Here is an 18,562-nt window from a genome sequence, read left to right as displayed (position 1 = left end):
AACCATGCCTAGCCTTACCTATCCCTAGAGGTATATACGTAGGGTTTCAGCCCTGGAGGGACCTGGAGGGCTGACCGTAAGCAAGTATCCTGGCCAAATGGAATCCTAACATCGAAGGAGATTGTTGATCCCCCATAAATATATGCTATGCCTTCATCTATTTCACAGGCTCAAGACAGTTCTTGATTTCATCTAGCAAATATGTATCTCCCATTCAAGGAATTAAGATAAAGAGGGAAAAAAGTGTCAGGTCCCTAGAGTAGGCCCCACCTAGGCACCACATCCTTTCATTTACAACCCCTTCCCATGAACCCTACACCTCCCATGGTCAGCTTGAGATATTCTTGATCTCCTTGATTTGACATACCACTTGCACTCACTACCATAGTTGGGTCCATTCATGGACATGAGCAAATCTGACGATGCCCGCATGGGCAAGATTCTGGCGTCGTCAGCCACGGGAACAAGCTTTTTGATCTTGATTCAATTGGCGTCTAGGATCTTTACCTTTGCCTCGAATCAATTGATTTTGCGCACCCTTTCGCCGGTCGTGCTGGGAATAGCGGCACAATTGGAGCTCTTCCAAGTTTCGATCCTGTATTTCTCGAGGGAAAGTATTCGGATGGCCATCCAAAGGCAGCCTATTCCATCTTCGCCCGACTGCAAAAATCCTTCTCCTGATGCAGATACTGCAACGTTCGATTCGCACTCTGTGGCATCTCAGACAGTAGTGAACATGTCTTACTTGAGCTTCGCACTTGGGTTTCCTTCCAGCCTTATATTTAGTATGTTGTACCAGCGTTTTGTCCCCGAGGAAGCATCAAACACCGCCTTCTTCTACCACAGTATGGTCTTGATCGGGGCTGCATCTCTCATGGAACTCAGTATCGAGCCTTTTTTTTCGGTAGTACAGCAACATATGCTTTATGAGAAACGCGCTGCTGTTGAAATGCCAGCGGCATTTTTGAGAAGTGCGGTGACATCCTCTGCCTTTATATACGCCTCTCAAGTCAACTATGACCTCGGTGTGTTACCATTTGCTCTCGGTCATCTCAGTTACTCGTTGGCCCTCATTTGTGGCTACTCGCTAGCCCTACTCAGAGGAACCAACGCATCCCGGTTCTCTTTCTTATTGACACGTATACAATTCAGGTAAGAGTGTCCTTATCTCGCCCGAGATACAGGATAAAAGAATGACATGGTAACAATTTATAGAGACCCCTCCAACTACTTGCTAGGACGATTCTCGCGCCAGTTAATGTCACTTGCTGCAAATGTCTTTTTTCAATCTCTGGTGAAGCATTTGCTCACGCAGGGCGACACTATGATGCTTGCAGCCCTTTCAGGGCTAGAAGATCAAGGCATATATTCTCTTGCATCAAACTATGGTGGGCTCATTGCACGGATCATCTTCCAGCCGCTGGAGGAGAGCAGCCGAAACTTATTCTCAGCCCTACTCATCTCCGATGAGAATGGAAAGCCGAAGAGTGTCCATATCAGCACTACCAGAGACCACCTCATAGATATTCTACGCGCGTACCAGTTGTTGTCAATTCTGATATTTCCATTAGGCCCATTGATGGTTCCTCAATTGCTGTATATCTTGGGAGGCCGTCAATGGGCTTCCCCAAGATCGGGGACCTGCTCTCTGTCTATTGCTACTACATTCCATTTTTGGCATTTAATGGGATCACCGAAGCGTTCGTATCATCTGCAGCAAGTTCGCAACAGATACGGAAGCAAACGGCGTGGATGGGTGTCTTTTCCGCCTGTTATGCCCTAGCGGCCTATATGTTCCTAGAAGTTGGAGACCTGGGTGCATATGGATTGGTCCTGGCCAACATTGTGAACATGATGGTTCGAACCTGTTGGAGTTACAGTTTTATCAAATCGTACTTCCATCGAAATGGATGTAGCCTGAATACGAGTGAAGTGGCCATTCGACCTGCTAGCTTCTTTCTGTGTGCTCTGGCAAGTTTGCTCTTGCGTCGCGGATTTGGCCTGAAACTGGGAATTATCGAAGCATGTGCCTTAGGTGGCACCTACACTCTGCTAATGTGAGCACCTGAATCTGATCTGATATGATGTTAATTTGTTCTTAACGCCTAACCGATAAAAACAACAGAGTCTATATAGAAAGGGAATATTTGATGGGTCAATTGACAAGGCTTCGTCACATGTTATCCTCCAGATCCTCCAGCAAAGACACCAAGTCGGTATGAACCAATTAATCATCGAATGTGATCTTTGTCGCTGTTTTGTCCATATCAACGTCCTTGTAAAAGGCACCGTACACATCATGCTGCTTCTTCTTCACTGTTGTGCCAAACTTCAACAATGCCTCTGGCACATCTTGCTTAGCTGCCTTGAGAACATTGATTAATCTATTCACAATTAGCATTGCTATGATCATCTCTGTCAAGAATATTAGAGATATGAGTGACATACCCGCCGGACAGTCCTTTGTCAGTCTCAGTAAACATGGTAATGGCAATACCATCAGCTCCAGCACGTCCGGTTCTTCCAATCCGGTGCACGTAGTCCTCAACGGTAAGAGGGAAGGTGACATTAATCACCAGTTTCACGTTCGGGATATCCAGGCCACGCGCTGCCACATCTGTTGCGACAAGAACAGTAGCAGTGCCCTTCTTGAAAGCATCAAGATTACGGAATCTATCTGATTGGTTCAAATCACCGTGGATGCCGGCGACTAAGAATCCCTTGTTTCTGATGAGATTCTCAATGCGCATAGCCTCCTTCTTGTAGAGGCAGAATACCAGGACTTTCTCGGGCAATTGATGACCACGCTGGGATTTAGCGAGTAGTTGTATGAGTCGGCCCTCCTTGTCTCGGCCATCAACAACCTCGACGACTTGCTTGATCCTTAAGTTGGCTCGGGGATCCGCAGATGGGTCTCCGCCAATGGTAACAGTCACCGGGGTCTTCATAAAGGTTGCTGCAAGATCTCGAACCGACCGGGGCCATGTTGCCGTAAACATGACAGTCTGTCTCCTGGAGACGGGCATTGGCTTGACAATATCCTTGATATCCTGCTCAAATCCTTTATCAAGCATGCGATCGGCCTCATCTAAGACGAGATATTGGACCTTTCCAAGATCAATGGAACCATCACTCTGGAGATCCTTGAGACGGCCAGGGGTAGCAACCACAATAGCGGCCCTTTGAAGGGCTCGACGCTGTTCATCTTTACCGACACCTCCGTAAATGCATGTCACCTGAGTCTTCTCGGTGCCGCCGAATTTAACAAGCTGGTCATAAATTTGCATTGCAAGCTCTCGTGTTGGTGAGATAATGACTGCCTTGGGTTGGCAAGGCTTCTTGCTTGACTTGGAGTCAATCAATTTCTTCAGACATGGCAAGCCAAAACCCAGGGTCTTGCCACTTCCAGTCTCTGCAATGCCGATCACATCACGACCAGCAAAAAGAAGCGGCCAGGTAGTGGATTGAATCGGCGTTGGCTTAGGGAAAGACTTCAATTGAGTATACAGACCAGCATCACATTCAGGTAGGTGATCAAACGAAAGGATTGGGCGGAATTGGGAGGCGTCGGGTGAGGAGGGATCAACGATTTTAATCACGTTCTCGGTCAAGAAACTGTCAATCTCTGACTGAGGGATCTCGGATAGAGCAAAGGCATCAGAATAAGATGCAGTCTTCTCATCTCCATTTTTCTGCTTATCTTTAGAAGCTTTTTCGGGCTTCTCGGATTTGGACTTTTTCTTCGGTCGCTGCTCAGTTGGCTCCAGATGGCTTCGCTTACCCATGATGAGAATTTTTTTAGAAATAGGATATAACAGAATATTATTGGAATCAAAAGATAAAGAGGACTGAATTCTCTGCCTGGATTGTTCCAGCAGAAAAAAAAAAGGGAAAAAAAAGGGAAAAGGGAAACCAATTATAGTGTATTGCCATTTATTTCCGCCTTGGTTGGTTTACCGCCTCATAACATGTCGGAATATACGGAGTACAGTGGGACCTCCGAGATATTGGGCCAAACTCAAGTACCATATAGACCGCCTTTATATACCGCCTGCCTATTAGATATACTGCCAGCCTCTACCATGCCAAGTATATACCGCGTCCCCTCCGCGTTTTCGCTCGTTCCTCTATTAATTTCTCTTTATTTAAATGCCAGTTATACCTCACATTAAAATTCTACCTCGCCGGAGCCGGCGGCGTCCTGAATTAGTTCATTTAATATATGGAGGGTTTAAACCGGCAGAATATAAAAAGGCGGTGTATAAGGGTACATTAGTTTGGCCCAATATTTCGGAGGTCCTACTGTAACATGTAATACTAAATGAAAACAGGGTATTGTAGCTGAGAATGCCAGGTGACAACCAGTACCCGGCATACCAAAGTTACTAGTAGTTAACGTATTTCACATGCGAGCTGCGCACACAAGCGAGCTGCGCAGTCCGATACCCATAGTAAATGCGATAAATTACAACTAGATATCTCAACAATGCTTGTCTTTGCGAACTTTTCCTTATAGCCTAATGCTTTTCATGTAATATCTTGCTCCTTTTAGGAGTTTGGGGGAATTTAAGCAAGGTTAAGAAATTCATGACTGAGATATATAAATTCACAGGAGTTAGAGACGTAATTTTCGATACCATAATAATGCAGGTTTTTAATCCACTCGAAATTGATGTATACCACTAAAAATTCTTATCAATCTCTATCGGCAAACTACTGTTAATAAAAAACGTTTGGTTGTGGAGATATAAGTGTAGCATACATCGATTTTACTATGGTGTTTCGACTGCGCAGCTCGCTTGTGTGCGCAGCTCGCATGTGAAATACGTTATGTACAAAGTGTATTTACAATTAGTCAACGATGTCCGCGCAGATGGATCTATGGATTGTCCGAAAGGCGGATTTTGTCATATCCTACATATTTATTGACCATACCATACCTTACTTCGCACCAGGTATATATAGTCCGTAGTGATGCCCTGCCCAGATGGAGGGATAACCCATATTGTAGATTGATGACGAGAAGATAATATCGGAAAATGACTAGTTGTTGTTTCTTAGAGTACTAAATACTAAATAGGAGAAAAAGAACAAAGGTCAAGATGAGAGGCTGTGAATGAGATGATCATAGTGTGGCATACGCAGCATAAGAGTACATATGAATGTTGGTAAAAAAAAGAGCCTCTGAGCGCATGTGGAAATATTGAAACTAGTGCAAAGAAGAACAAAAAAAAACTTCTCAATTTGTCTACTCAATGCTGTAAGAGTTAATGATATCAGCAAGGCGAGAGGCTTCATCCGAGTAATTGATTGCCTGAGAGGATGAGACTTGATATCGCACACTGGATGGCACAATTAGCATCATGTTCACGTTATTAGAATTGTAGTCATTCGATCACTCTTACCGCTGCTGGTCGCCGAAATTGTCCATCTTGGCTCGGCACCTGAAGCTCCAGGTCTGGCAATTGGCTCCCTGGAAGACTTCACCAAAAGCACCCGGATCGTCTTCACAAAGTTGCATCAGTTCATCAGCAGACATACCCATAATGCTTCTTCCGGTGTCGTCAAAACAGCTGAGCCAAAGTTGCCCGGTATGGTCGCTGACGCTAATAGGCATAATGAAACGGTACTCTGGCTTCAGGTGGGTCTTGTCGCACATTTCGCACTGCCACCGTCCTGAATCAAGTTGTGTTACCTTTTTGTTGCAGTTTTCAGAAAGGCAGGCAGGGTAGCACCACGTGGAATCCTGCTTGATGTAGATCACAGTTGCTTTCAGAGAGAAGTAATCAGGAGTTTCAGACATGCCAAGCTGCTCTTCGCGAACTTGCGCAACAGTTTTGTAGGGATCCCTTTTGCCTGTGGAGTTGATCGCATTTGACAATGAAGCATGAGATGTAAAGTTCTCTGACCTGCCTTGAGCATCATACCAACCTCTGAGTCGGTGAGCCTCCCCGATGTCAGGGTCAACAGTCATTGAGCCTGAGCTTAGAAGACTCAGACTTCTTCCGCCGAAGTCAGAGACTTTGACTCCCTTGAAGGCAACAACAGACTCAGGCGCCACACTAAAATTTTTGGCAGATGCACCCCAAATTGTCAAGCGGACAGAAAATCCTGTGTTATCGACCAGCGTAAGCTCGCGTTTGTCATAGGGTTTGCCAGTGCTTTTTGATGTAATCTGGGATGTCTCCCCAACGTCCTTCAGCACGCCAATAACATCAGTAGTTGTGTCTTTTTCAACCGTCTGCAAATCAGCAACGGTTGTGAAGTTGAATCTGATCTGAGGAACATCATTCTGCTCTTCGGCCTATCATAGAATGTGAGCAACGCATCTGATGTATAAAGAAAGAGATATTACCTTCTCGACGACGGTATCTCTCTCAAATGTGAGCTCATAATCATTATTGAGATTTGTGAACTGTTTCTTGGCAATTTGAACCCGACAGGGACTCGAAATGTAATAAACACTTCCCTCCTGGAAGAGTTCATAGAGCATATCACACTGCTCATTGAAACCAGTTGCACGAATTTCACCACTGTCGTCCAGTAAATTCACACTGAACAGTTTACCCTCACCATTCTTGTTGTGCCATGTTTTAATGCTAGACTTGGTCGTGCATCGCGCTTTTATCGTCCATTTGTTAGAATAGGGGGAGATGGCTTCAATCGGGTAGATCGTGGCATGAGCAGAAGAAGTAGAAATAGGGGCAGACATTGCCTGGGCTCGGTTATTCTGCTGAACCTGTGCACCCTCCATCTTGGAGCCGTAAAACCCATTGCTGGATATTGTTGTCGGTTGGCTGACTTCCTGTTCCTCGGCTTTGACTTCAAGTGGTCTGGGTTCACCAATTTTTTCAGCCTCGCCCAGTTCCTTTAGAACTTCAAGGTCCAAGATGATGAGGATCCTGTGATAATTAGCACAATCAAAATCAATAGAATTGCCTTACATACTTCTTGCCCTTGACTGAGTTTGATTGAAATGACTTGAGTCGCACGAAAGAACCCTTCCGGAGAGATCCATCCGTCACCACCGAGTTGGCTTCTTAAAGCGGTCAGTCAGTTCCAATGAGTTACGAGTACCAGAAGGACAATACATACGAGTAGCAAGCATAGTTTGAACATAATTCGCAATATCACTGAAAACAGCACGGTATCGTTCTGGTTGGTTCGGCTGAGCTGGCAATGCCTTGATCTGAACGCATTGAACAATCGGCTCCCGTACTTGGGGCTTGGTTTCATCAAAGATGGCACTGTTAAACAAGCGATTAACATATATACTGCTATACAGAATCTTCATATCAAATAGATACAAACCTTAAAGCCCCAATGGTGACTTGGGATGCTGCTTCAGAAGCCATAATATGATGACTTCAATTTTCGATAATTGACACGGTTGAGAAAGAAGCACAGGGGAAAATCTAAAAAATATGGAGTGGAGGGATAAATGGGGTGGGGAAAAAAAGGAAGCAAAGAAGACTGAACTTGACAGAGCAAGTCCAGATGTAGTTGCAAAGTAGGTGATAGGTACAAGGTTGGGAACGCGTGTTAAGAAAAATAACGCGTTAAGTGGCACAACTTCCCCCACCACATGACTTTCTTGATGCCTCAGGACAACATTGATAAAAGCACGTGCAGGCGGTGAAGAGTAACCCCACGCATTGTAGCTTTGGCTCAATCTACGGTGTCTGATATTATCTTTTCACATCTTTGCCTTCAATGGGATACTATCACACCTTCTACAGCCTCTGTTAAAAGCCAAGCGGAATTTGTTGACACTTTGCTGAGTCCCCAAGATTTCTTCTCTGGATATGGCCTCTTGTGTCCATACCGGTGCTGCGGGTTTGTGACATCATCCTAATAGCTGAAGGACAAATGGAGCTAATAGACAACACTCCTTTATAGATCTGAATCCACCAGGATCTTCGCAAGCTGTTTATCGAGAAGACTGCACTCAGTGCTTTGATTCTATTGTATGCTACCCACCTTGGTTCCTATACTGCTCCATATCTGGTCTGACTCTGACATTGCAAGGATGATGATGCCGGTCTAAATGTTTGTCTCTATTGCTTTAATGGTGGATGTGCTGGAAATAGAGACCATGCACTACTTCACTATAAGAGATTTGGTCATTCACTGGCTTTGAACATTCGAAGGACCCCTAAGAAAGTGCAGGTACAGCCTCAACCCCTTCCTGAACCCCCTTCCTGAACTTATGACCAATGATTTTCACACCTCTGGTTTATAGCGCGACGAGCCTCCACCAAAGATTTCAAAACTTTCTATTGCAGCCGAAACAGAAGAAGATAGATATGACATTTCTACATCAGTGGTGTGCTATTCATGCTCTCAGGACAATGTGGACAAAGCCAGTGGCAAGCTTCCCGCTGTCATCAAAGGTGTCATGACTGCAATGACTTTCTCAAAAAAGGAAGAGGTCAAAGCCTGGGAGCAAGAGTTTGTTCCTTGCGAGCATACACTCTGTTTGGTTCAACAGGATAACACGCAAGCTGCGTCAATGGGTATTCATTGCCTGCAATGCTCAACTAGGCTCTGTGCTAACCAAAAATTGCAGATTTAAACCATTGTTCAGAATGTGACATGGGAGAAAACCTCTGGCTGTGCTTGGAATGTGGGAACAAAGGTTGTGGGCGAAACCAATTTGGTGGAAGCAAGGGAAACTCACATGGGCTTACTCACGCAGACTCAACATCACATGGTGTTGCTGTCAAGCTGGGCTCCATCACAGCAGAAGGCTCCGCTGATGTCTACTGCTATAAGTGCAACGAGGAAAGGGTAGATCCAGAACTGGCGACGCACCTTGCACACTGGGGAATCTACTTGGCTGGACGTGAGAAGACAGAGAAGAGTTTGATGGAGATGCAGGTTGAGCACAATTTAAAATGGGAATTTTCTATGACGACCGAAGATGGTCGAGAGCTAGCTCCAGTCTTTGGACCTGCATTCACAGGCCTAGCAAATCTCGGAAACAGCTGCTATCTCTCCAGTATTATGCAATGCATATTTTCGGTGAGTGGATTTCGTGAGCGATACTATCAGCTGTCAGGAGAACCACCGCTCTGCCAAGAACCAGCACGGGACCTTGAGACACAATTGCAAAAGCTTGCCGATGGACTACTCTCAGGCCGGTACTCTCGACCTGATTCTCGTGTTATGTTGTCCACGGACATTCCGGAAGTCGCTCATCAGAAAGGTTTAGCACCAGCAATGTTCAAGTATCTTATTGGACAAGGTCATGAGGAGTTTGCAACCATGAGGCAACAAGATGCATTTGAATTTCTTCTTCATCTGTTCAAGTCGGTCGCCCTGTCAAAACACATAAGTCCGCAGATTAACCCGGTAGAGCACTTTCGCTTCCAGGTTGAGCAGCGTCTTCAGTGTTTGCATTGCAAGAAAGTCCGCTATAAAGTGGATGAGCAAGATAACATTTCGGTTGCTGTTCCCGCACGTCGTACTACCACTTCTGACGAAACAAGAAAGGAATACGAGCCGGTGAATTTGTCAGAGTGTCTGGATATCTTTACTTCAGCAGAGGTTGTGGAGCTTACATGTCCTGCTTGTGGCAGCCAAGGTGGCTTTTCGAAACAGTCATCTTTCAAAACATTGCCTCGGGAATTGGTGGTCAATGCTCGTCGCTTTGAGCTCATCAACTGGGTTCCTACAAAGTTGGATATCCCTGTGCTGGTCGACGATAAGCCACTGGATTTCAGCTCTTACCTTGCTGGTGAGCACGATTCAGGTGAGGAGCTACTTCCGGATATCGAAGAATCCACCACATTTGTCCCGAATCCGGAAGCTCTCAACCAACTCATGGGCATGGGATTCCCTGCTGTGAGATGTGAGAAAGCCTTGCATGCCACTGGTAACTTGGATCCGGAAACTGCTATGAATTGGCTGTTTGCCCACATGGAGGATCCAGGCATTGATGAACCGCTGGCCCTTGATCGAGTCGGTATCTCTAGTACTAGTGAGCAAGACGCCACAAAAATTGCCCAGCTAGGAGATATGGGTATTGAGGCGTCTCGTGCCCAGCGAGCCTTGGCGGCGACCGACGGCGATGTTAACAGGGCACTAGATTGGGTTTTTACTCACCCGGATGATGCGGAGAAAAAGGAAAACTTGAGTGTCGACGACCACAACACACAGTCTCATGGTGGCTTGGTTGGACTCACCAGCCTACCTGCTCGCTATGAATTAAGGTCGATTGTATGCCATAAAGGCACATCCGTCCATGCAGGGTGAGTTGCCTGATATGTCTCTGTTCCCATTTCCTTGTGTTAGACTAACACATGTTAGACATTATGTTGCCTTGATTCGCAAAGCATTGTCAGGTCAAAGTGGCCTGTCATGGGTGATGTTCAATGATGAAAAGGTTGTCAAGTTTGAAGATATCGAAGCGATGAAGAAAACCGCATATCTTTACTTCTTCACACGGGTCTAGTGGTAAGGGTCTACGGATGGTACATAACGGTGCACTCATGTTCTATTGAGATATTAGAATATGCGGATAAATTTATCTTACGTTCGTCTCCATTCTACTCTACGTATTTTTGGTATGTTGAGAATCATGTATTCTCTGATACTGTAAATAATACTACATATATGATAGCTTGCAGGCTGGTTCCTGTTAGTTAGGCAAGTTGAACAGCGATAGAGGGGAGCAACGTGTGAAGACCCCACCATGTAGGGTCTCATATATATCAATCAGAGTGAGAGGAGTACCCGGTCCTCGCCAATGTCACGGGGTGAAAGGTGGAAGGATTATCTAACCCGGAAAGGCGGGAAAAGCTGACAGAATCTGGAGCATATTTAAATCCAGATCACCAGTAGTATTCTTAATTCTAGGAGATTTTTTTAATTGAATTGTTATTACCAGTTAAAGACCCTGTTAAACCTATATAAGCCTCGTACTCAAGTTGAACCTAGGTAGCCTTGTTGTTATATTGTGTTCTCAGTGGTGACTGACACAGGGAGTCCCTGTACAGGTAGGGCAGGAGTGAGCCTATATCTGCCTATATACCCCGTTCGTCCGGTTCTTCCTAAGCGAGACTAGGGTAGAAGTAGACCTAGCACTCACCCGCCCCGTAGGTCCGAGATTAGGAACCTCTACCTACACCTCAGAGGGTTAGGGTCTAACCTTACCGACCCTGACCCTAACCCTGACCCTCTAAGGGTCCCTTAAGGGTCACCTATATCGACCCTTATCGACCCTCAAATATATAATTTCTCCCCGCCTTTCCTATTTCGGACATATAAATTAGATAATTTAGCTTCTTAAAATACTGTTATTTACAGCTATTCTAGTGTACCTCTAAATTTTTCTTATATTTTACTATAAAGACTTTCGAAATATAAAGAAATTAAATTGTAAGCTAATACCTTATATATTGTTACCTTAGGTTTCTTAGTATCGAGTAGAAAAATCTTATTAAAGGTTAGTTTTAATAGATAATATAAAATATTTATAGTATAGTAGTTAAAATATATTTTTAAAGTAGACTAATAGTAGTATAACGTATTCCACTACCGAGTGGGCCACCTATCCAAAACGCGTCAATTAATTTAACCCCTTCTTCTTCAACCACCCACTATACCACCAATTCGCTCTCAACGCTCTAGAAATTTAATAGAGTAAGAGGGTAGGATCTTACTAGCTATCTAGGCTTTTAAGAATCAAGAAATCTCTTCAATTCGTGAAGTAGCGCGCCGTTTCGAAGTCCCCCGCTCTACCTTACAACGCCGCCTCGCTAGTGATACCTTTCGTCCTGAAACACGCGCCAATAGTTATATATTAACAGAACTCGAGGAGGAATCTCTTCAAAAATAGATACTCTCTATAGATTCTCGTGGAGGGGCCCCCCGGTACTCTATAGTACGAGAAATAGCGGATCTTCTTCTTTAAAAGTGTAGAACTACCCCGGTTCCTTCGGTCGGCGAAAACTGGGTTACGAAATTCGTACAACGGTATCCTCTCCTCTCCTCCCGATTCTTAAAACGGTATAACTACGAGCGTGCGAAATACGAAGACCTAAAAATTATTTAAGGGTAGTTTAATCTGGTTCAAAAGACAATCCTTTAATTTGGAATCGATCCCGATAATATCTATAACTTCGATAAGACTGGTTTCGCTATAGGAGTGATTTTAACTATAAAGGTTATTACGAGAAGTGATTTACCTAGTCGAAGAGGAGTTTTATAACCTAGAAATCGTGAATAGGTGACTATAATTAAGTGTACGAATACTTCGGGTTAGGCCCTCCCTCTATATATAATTTTCAAAGGTAAAGTCTTTCTTAAATTATAGTTCGAAGGCCTTCCGGAGAACTAGCGTTTCGAAGTAAGCCCTAACGGCTGGACCTCTAATAAAATTAGACTCTGTTAGCTAGAAAAGCTCTTTATTCCTAGTACTTCTTCGTGTACAAAGGGGGGGTATCGGCTTCTAGTACTTAACGGCTACAGAAGTTATTTAACGCCTAAATTTAACGAAATTTATAAGTAAAATAAGGTAATACCAATCTATATACCAGTATATTTATCTTATCTTTTACAACCTCTAGATATTAGCTGTTTTGCGGTATTAAAATAATCGTACGGTCGGATAGTTAAAACCAAAATACGGAACAGGATTAACTATATCGATAAGCTTAACTTCCTCGAAGTATACCCCCTCGTATAAATTGAAGCCTTTAAATCGGAGACTATTAAAAATAGCTTCGGAGCAGCCGGTTTAGTCCCCTTTTTACCGGAGAGAGTGATTTCAAAGCTTAATATTCGGCTTCGAACTCTAACCCCCCTAGCTAGCCGGGGTAGTAAATTAAGCCGGAATTTTACACTAAAAACCCCTTTTACAGAGAAAGATCTATATCGTTAGGCTTTATCAATCAAAGCTTTACTTCGTATAAGATCTCGAAGCCCGCCTAGCCTATTAGATTATATATTAAACTAGCTTGTGAAAGGCTTCCGTCTTACAATACAAGGTACTATCTTACTCGCCAAAGAAAATAAGGAATTACGCGCCGCTAACGAGAAGCAGAAGCAAAAGCGTACTCGATCTCGAAGGTAGATACCCGCCGAAGAAGGCCTTTCAGTTTAAGAAGCCTCTGTATTAATTATACAGCAACAGGAAGCAACTGAAGTACCTCTCCCCGGCCCCGGTATACCTAGAGAATCGACTATTCAGCCACGTACGCGGCCCCCCCGGGGGTGTGGAATATATAGATTGCCAGGGTATAGAAGAGAAATATATCCAGATAGACCACTTAGTTAGTTCAATTAATTTAATAGCGTTATGGTTGAGATAAATGTATTTAAAATTGGTAGGTTAGATAGGGTGGCCCACTCGGTAGTGGTGGCCCACTCGGTAGTGGAATACGTTATATTATATAATAAGAAAGTGTCTTTTTAGTTTTAATATAAATAAATATTAAATATTAAGTTATCTTAGGTAATTAACTAATTAGAGTCTTATTAAATTTTCCACTAATTTAGCTTACCTCTAATTACCCTAGATCTTATACAAAAGAAGACTAAAGAAATCGATTGTTAGACTTTAACAATTTCTATTATTAAAAAAAAAATAATATAATTAGAGAGTCGATAAGGGTAACCTTTACTAACCCTTAGGGTAACCCTTAGAGCGACCCTCTTTACCTATATATACCCTCTATACTAGCTAATCGGATAAGATAATAGTCTATTAACTTTATATCCTCTCGCGACTAGGGTAAACTAATTCCTACTGTATAATAGCTTTTTTCTATTTACTTTCTATAAGTCCTATTCTTTAGATTCCCTATAAACTATCTATAAATTATATCTTAACTCTCGGATAGATATCCTTCTTTAATAGCTAAGGGGGTAGAAATAGAAGATCTCTTATATCTTATCCTAGATAATACTTTTTTCTTAAGTCTATTTCTATTAAGTTAACCTTTACTTAATATAATACTTAATAATTCCTCTATTCCTCTATAGCTAGTGCTCCTAGTACTAGAAAACCTTTAGCGGATTAAACCTAGCCGGATTAATAAATATCTATTGGTAAACACTATTGGCACAGCAGGAATCACTAATGGCACAGTGGCTAGCCCCTTTAGGCAAGGCCTCTCTTGGCACTCAATTTTTAATATACGTGCCATTTATTATGGTATCACTATAGTAAAAAACACAGCCCCCGAACCACCCCAGCCACATAGTACTTCAATGATCTGCTCTATACTTGGCCCCACATTAATTCTCTACATTGATGCTTCTATCTTATGCCTCTATAAAATCACCTAATCTGTATAGGGCTAATTTGCTAGGGTTCACCGAGTATCCACAATGAAAACTCTGTATATCAATTATTATATATTGATTAATTTTGATCTCCTATAGTAAAGCTGTATTTTTTACTTTACTTTTTTATACTCTATCTTTGTATACAATATACCTGCCACCGAGCACCTCTACGATACCGCCACCGCGCCTTCCACGGAGTGTTAATAGTTGATGCTCCTACCACCAGTTAATAGGCGAGCCTTCGAGACAATCGATAATATATAGGACTGGCTATATAACTGGGCAGCTATACAGGGGTATAGTGTCTCGAAGAAAAAGTTATATACCGCTCTAAACGGTATTGTTCCTAATGTTTGGTTTCACTGCTAACGAAGCTAGGTATATAGGGATCGGCGAAAAAGACCAATTGATTGATAGTAGTATTAAGCCCCGCTAGACTGTCTACCTTTCTACTGGTTGTCAGTTTGCAGGTACGATCTATCTTAATTCGGGTGCTAGGGGGTACTATATTAGTATCGAAGATAGTACTTATAACTATCTAGGTGCGCTAAAAGAGGCCTAGTCTACCTATCGCCGGCGCGATTTAAAGAAGCTTTAACCAGAGGTTACCTATTAGATAAGCTAATACCTTGCGAATCGCGTTATTCTTAATAACTGCTGTATAACTAAATAGGTGTCTTTCTTAGGGAAAGATCTCGAGAATCTTAAGTAACAATACCAGCGAGAGAAGCTTAGTAGAAACACCCCTTTATAGGCACTTCTTGATTAACTTCTAAGGGATAGTGATTGGATTATTCGCTATACGATAAAACCTAGTACAGATACCCTTACTTTACTATTTCTGATATATCGGAGTAGCCTAGCTTTACTACAGTCTTATCTATATATCCTATAGATAGACTGTACGTATAAGACTAATTACTTCCGTATACTAGTTCTAGATATTGTTAGGGTAACTGTAACAAGAGGACTTTTAACGCTAGGTTTTGCTTTATATATAAAGAGAAGACCGAGGCGTATATCGATACACTTCAGCTCTTACAGGATATCTACTAGTCTTTTCCTAGTAATATCTCTGCCCCCCTGACTATCCTTACGGATAAAGAGAAGGTACTTATAGCAGCGATTAAGGAGGTTACTCTTCCAGTTTTATCCCCCTTTGTCTATTATTTACTAATATATTGCTTATTAAATAGGTCTTCCCCGATACTAAGAATATACTTTACCTCTGGTATATTGCTAATTATATCGAGAAGTATATAAAACCGGCTATCTATACCTTCGTTAACTGCACTAAGATCCGCAAAAGCGAGCCTAGATAGTAAGATAAAGTCAATAAAATATAGGATACAATAAAGGAACGATAGTATACCTGAGAAGAGTAGCAGTGTCTACAATGAAGATATAGGTGTAACTGGAAAACTCTTATTCGCGTAGAGAGAGAAGAGAAGAAAAGAAACTACCTAATGGGAGGATAGCTAAAGCTAGGAGAGTGGGGCGGTCACATGACCACCCTCAACACCCCCCACGAGTAGCGAGTATCCTGTATATATAGTAAAAATCCCCTATGTAAAAAACCAGTTTTTAAATCCCATGAATGTCTGCCTTTTTCGGTGTAAATCAGAAATCAGTTCTTCCGATATTCGTGTAGACCTATCTGGCCTATCCACCTTTTAAAGAGCACTTTGCCGAGTGGTTTAGTTAAACTATCAGCTGCTATTTCAGCAGTGGGGATCTTCACAAATTTCACGTTTCCAGCTACCACTTTATCCCTGAGCCGGTGAAATCGTATCGCGATATACTTTGTGGCTGTATAAAATTCTGGATTTAATACTAAAGCGATAGCACTATTGTTATCTATATAGATTGGAATAGGCTTCACGAGAAAGCCTTCAATCCTAAGTTTAGTGAGCAGTTAAAAAAGCTAAATAGCCTCCTAAGTGGCTAGTGCTTCTGCAATATACTCACTCTCTGTAGTAGACAATACTATATAGGGCTGTTTCTTCGAAGTCTACGAGATTAGTCTACCCCCTATCTTAAATATAAATCCAGAGGTAGAAAGTCCTTTCTCGCTGTAGGGACCAGCCCAGTCTATATCGTAGTATCCGTAAAGAGATATAGATAAAATATTGTCTAGAGAGGACAGAGCTGTATTGCGGCTAAAGCTAATTGTAAGGTATTTTGATCCTACTAGATAGCGGAATACACGTTTTAACGCTTAAAAATATACTTCACTAGGATTCTTAGTATATCTTGCTAGCTTAATCACGATAAATAAGATATCCAACCTGGTTAAAACTATTAGCCAGATTAAAGTACCGATTTTTATCTAGAATTCTTTGATCTGAAGCTTAGTCGCAGTCCTATCGAATAGGATCAAAGCCTACTTTTTATCTATAGGAGTGTATATAGGCTTACAATTTTCAAGACTAAAGCGGGTGAGAATTTTAACAATATAGTCGGATTGAGATAAATAAATTGAACCGTTTTTATTCTTATTATTATAGAAGATATTGATCGTAAGGTATCTCTTAAGAACACCTTTATCTATTATATCAAAGTGCTTTAAAATAGCGTCTTTAAATACCTAAATCTCTTCTTCACTGGACAAAAGAATAAGTAAATTATCAATATAGACTATAATATACAATAAATATACTCTATTAGTCCTATATTTAATAAAAATCGAATAATCAGATTGTATTCTAACAAAACCTATTAAAATCAGTATATCGTGTAGTAGTAAATACCACTCACAGGGACTCTACTTTAATCTGTAAATTGTCTTTATAAGTAGACCAATCTAATTAGGGTGTTCTTCCTTCTGTCCTTTAGGAAGTTCGATCTCAATCGGTTCCTTCAATTTAGTATAAAGAAAAGCTATTATAATATCAATATAATATAGGAACCAGCCTTTAGCTGCTGTAATTGCGATAAAGATCTTAAATAATATTGGTTTTATAACTACTGTATATACTTCGTAGAAATCAAGGTCTTTAACCTAGCGGAATCCTCTGGCTACCAGTCTAGCCTTATAGGTACCGTTATATTTAATTTTAAAGACCTAGTGTAGAGTTAGAGGTTTCTTTTTACCTTTTGATCGTGGAATTATCCTCTAGGTACCGTTGATAATCTATCTTAATAGCTCCTTATATATAGTAACTAGCCACTTATCTTTCTTAATATAAGATATAGCTTCTTTCTAGCTATTGGGTTCGAAGCTAATATCTTTAGCTGTTAGCTTTGAAGGTATATACTTCTCTTCTTAGAATCTAGAAGTAGAAGTAGCTGATATATAGTAAGCTACTAGGATATCTAGAAAAACCTAAAAGAGTTAAAGTATATTACTGTCGAAAAAGGACTTACTAGTAAGGCTATAGATATACGCCTAACTAGGTTTTCTGGTCCTAGTAGAGTGTCTCAATTGTCCACTATCTTATATAGGTTAAGAAGAAATATAGCTCCGATCTTATCTCCTATTATCTAGAATAGGGTCTAGGTGCGAAAAATCTAACTAAAACCCCTCCTAATCACTTTATCGAGGTATCTCCTAGGTAATATCCTTATTAATAACCTACCGGGAAGTAGGCTGTAGCTCGATAGGAGCCCCTTACCTACCTACTTCAAAGTAGGTACTAGAATCCTCCTGTTATACCTCTACACTAGTACCAATACTACCCTCTATTTTAGCTTCGTTCGGTAGTTCGAAGAAATCGGGATTAGGCAGCGGCTCGGATTCGAAATCTTCGATTTATTTAAGAACAAAAGGGTATAAGGAATCGAGAGGTAGACTCACCGGTGTAAAAAGGCTTTCGTTAAGCTCTTCTTTAACTATCGGTGGAGGTATCTAAAGGCGTTATCGGTATCGAAAAGGAGAAGGAGACCGAATTAGAATCTGTTCCTTATTATCGAAGCTAAACCTCGTATTTTCATAATACTGTATAGGCACTGTATATTGATCGTAAATATTGAGAAAATCAAGTGGAATATAGCGATTAGAAGGAGAAGTAGATCCTTAAGAAGAACCTTATTCTTGTAGAAGATTGTGATTCTCAATAATATTAAGATTATAGTCTGGATTTAGTAGCGTAGTTAGACTAGGATTCTTATTAAAAATAATATTCCTAGAGCGCTCAATCTTCTTTGTACGTATATTGTACAGTATATAATTATCACCTTTATCGTAAGCAATCAGCCTTACTTCCTCTATATAAGGATTAAGCTTTATATTGCGCTTCTCTTTTAGAATTAGGAACCAGTATTGATA

At 41.7% G+C, this 18,562-nt stretch overlaps 3 protein-coding genes across 3 annotated transcripts, besides 1 other annotated feature; 2 read left to right on the top strand and 1 right to left on the bottom strand.

The window, feature by feature from the left end:
- Window positions 1-306: 306 nt before the first annotated feature.
- On the top strand, window positions 307-2,061 carry N7479_010197 (uncharacterized protein; the record flags this gene model as incomplete). The annotated part of the gene is made up of 4 exons (XM_057257888.1): window positions 307-327; window positions 389-1,152; window positions 1,216-1,536; window positions 1,572-2,061. The coding sequence occupies 4 exons, from the start codon at window positions 307-309 to the stop codon at window positions 2,059-2,061; spliced, it is 1,596 nt and encodes a 531-aa protein (XP_057105346.1).
- A 166-nt stretch (window positions 2,062-2,227) lies between these two features.
- On the bottom strand, window positions 2,228-7,355 carry N7479_010196 (Nucleic acid-binding OB-fold; the record flags this gene model as incomplete). Its single annotated transcript, XM_057257887.1, has 8 exons — window positions 2,228-2,384; window positions 2,449-3,771; window positions 5,253-5,342; window positions 5,406-6,304; window positions 6,356-6,902; window positions 6,949-7,039; window positions 7,096-7,247; window positions 7,312-7,355. 8 exons carry the CDS (start codon window positions 7,353-7,355, stop codon window positions 2,228-2,230), a joined length of 3,303 nt encoding a protein of 1,100 aa, XP_057105345.1.
- A 247-nt stretch (window positions 7,356-7,602) lies between these two features.
- Window positions 7,603-7,656: a sequence feature (Short protein (N7479_010195, KAJ5951782.1) was converted to a misc_feature.).
- Window positions 7,657-7,805: 149 nt separating this feature from the next.
- On the top strand, window positions 7,806-10,456 carry N7479_010194 (ubiquitin-specific protease UBP14; the record flags this gene model as incomplete). Its single annotated transcript, XM_057257886.1, has 6 exons — window positions 7,806-7,836; window positions 7,900-7,967; window positions 8,029-8,169; window positions 8,243-8,516; window positions 8,570-10,253; window positions 10,312-10,456. The coding sequence occupies 6 exons, from the start codon at window positions 7,806-7,808 to the stop codon at window positions 10,454-10,456; spliced, it is 2,343 nt and encodes a 780-aa protein (XP_057105344.1).
- Window positions 10,457-18,562: the final 8,106 nt, after the last annotated feature.

This window comes from Penicillium vulpinum (genome assembly GCF_028829585.1).
Source record: "Penicillium vulpinum strain IBT 29486 chromosome Unknown utg000004l_segment0_segment0, whole genome shotgun sequence".
In the NCBI taxonomy this organism is placed as follows: domain Eukaryota; kingdom Fungi; phylum Ascomycota; class Eurotiomycetes; order Eurotiales; family Aspergillaceae; genus Penicillium; species Penicillium vulpinum.
This window is presented reverse-complemented; position numbering and strand designations above follow the sequence as displayed.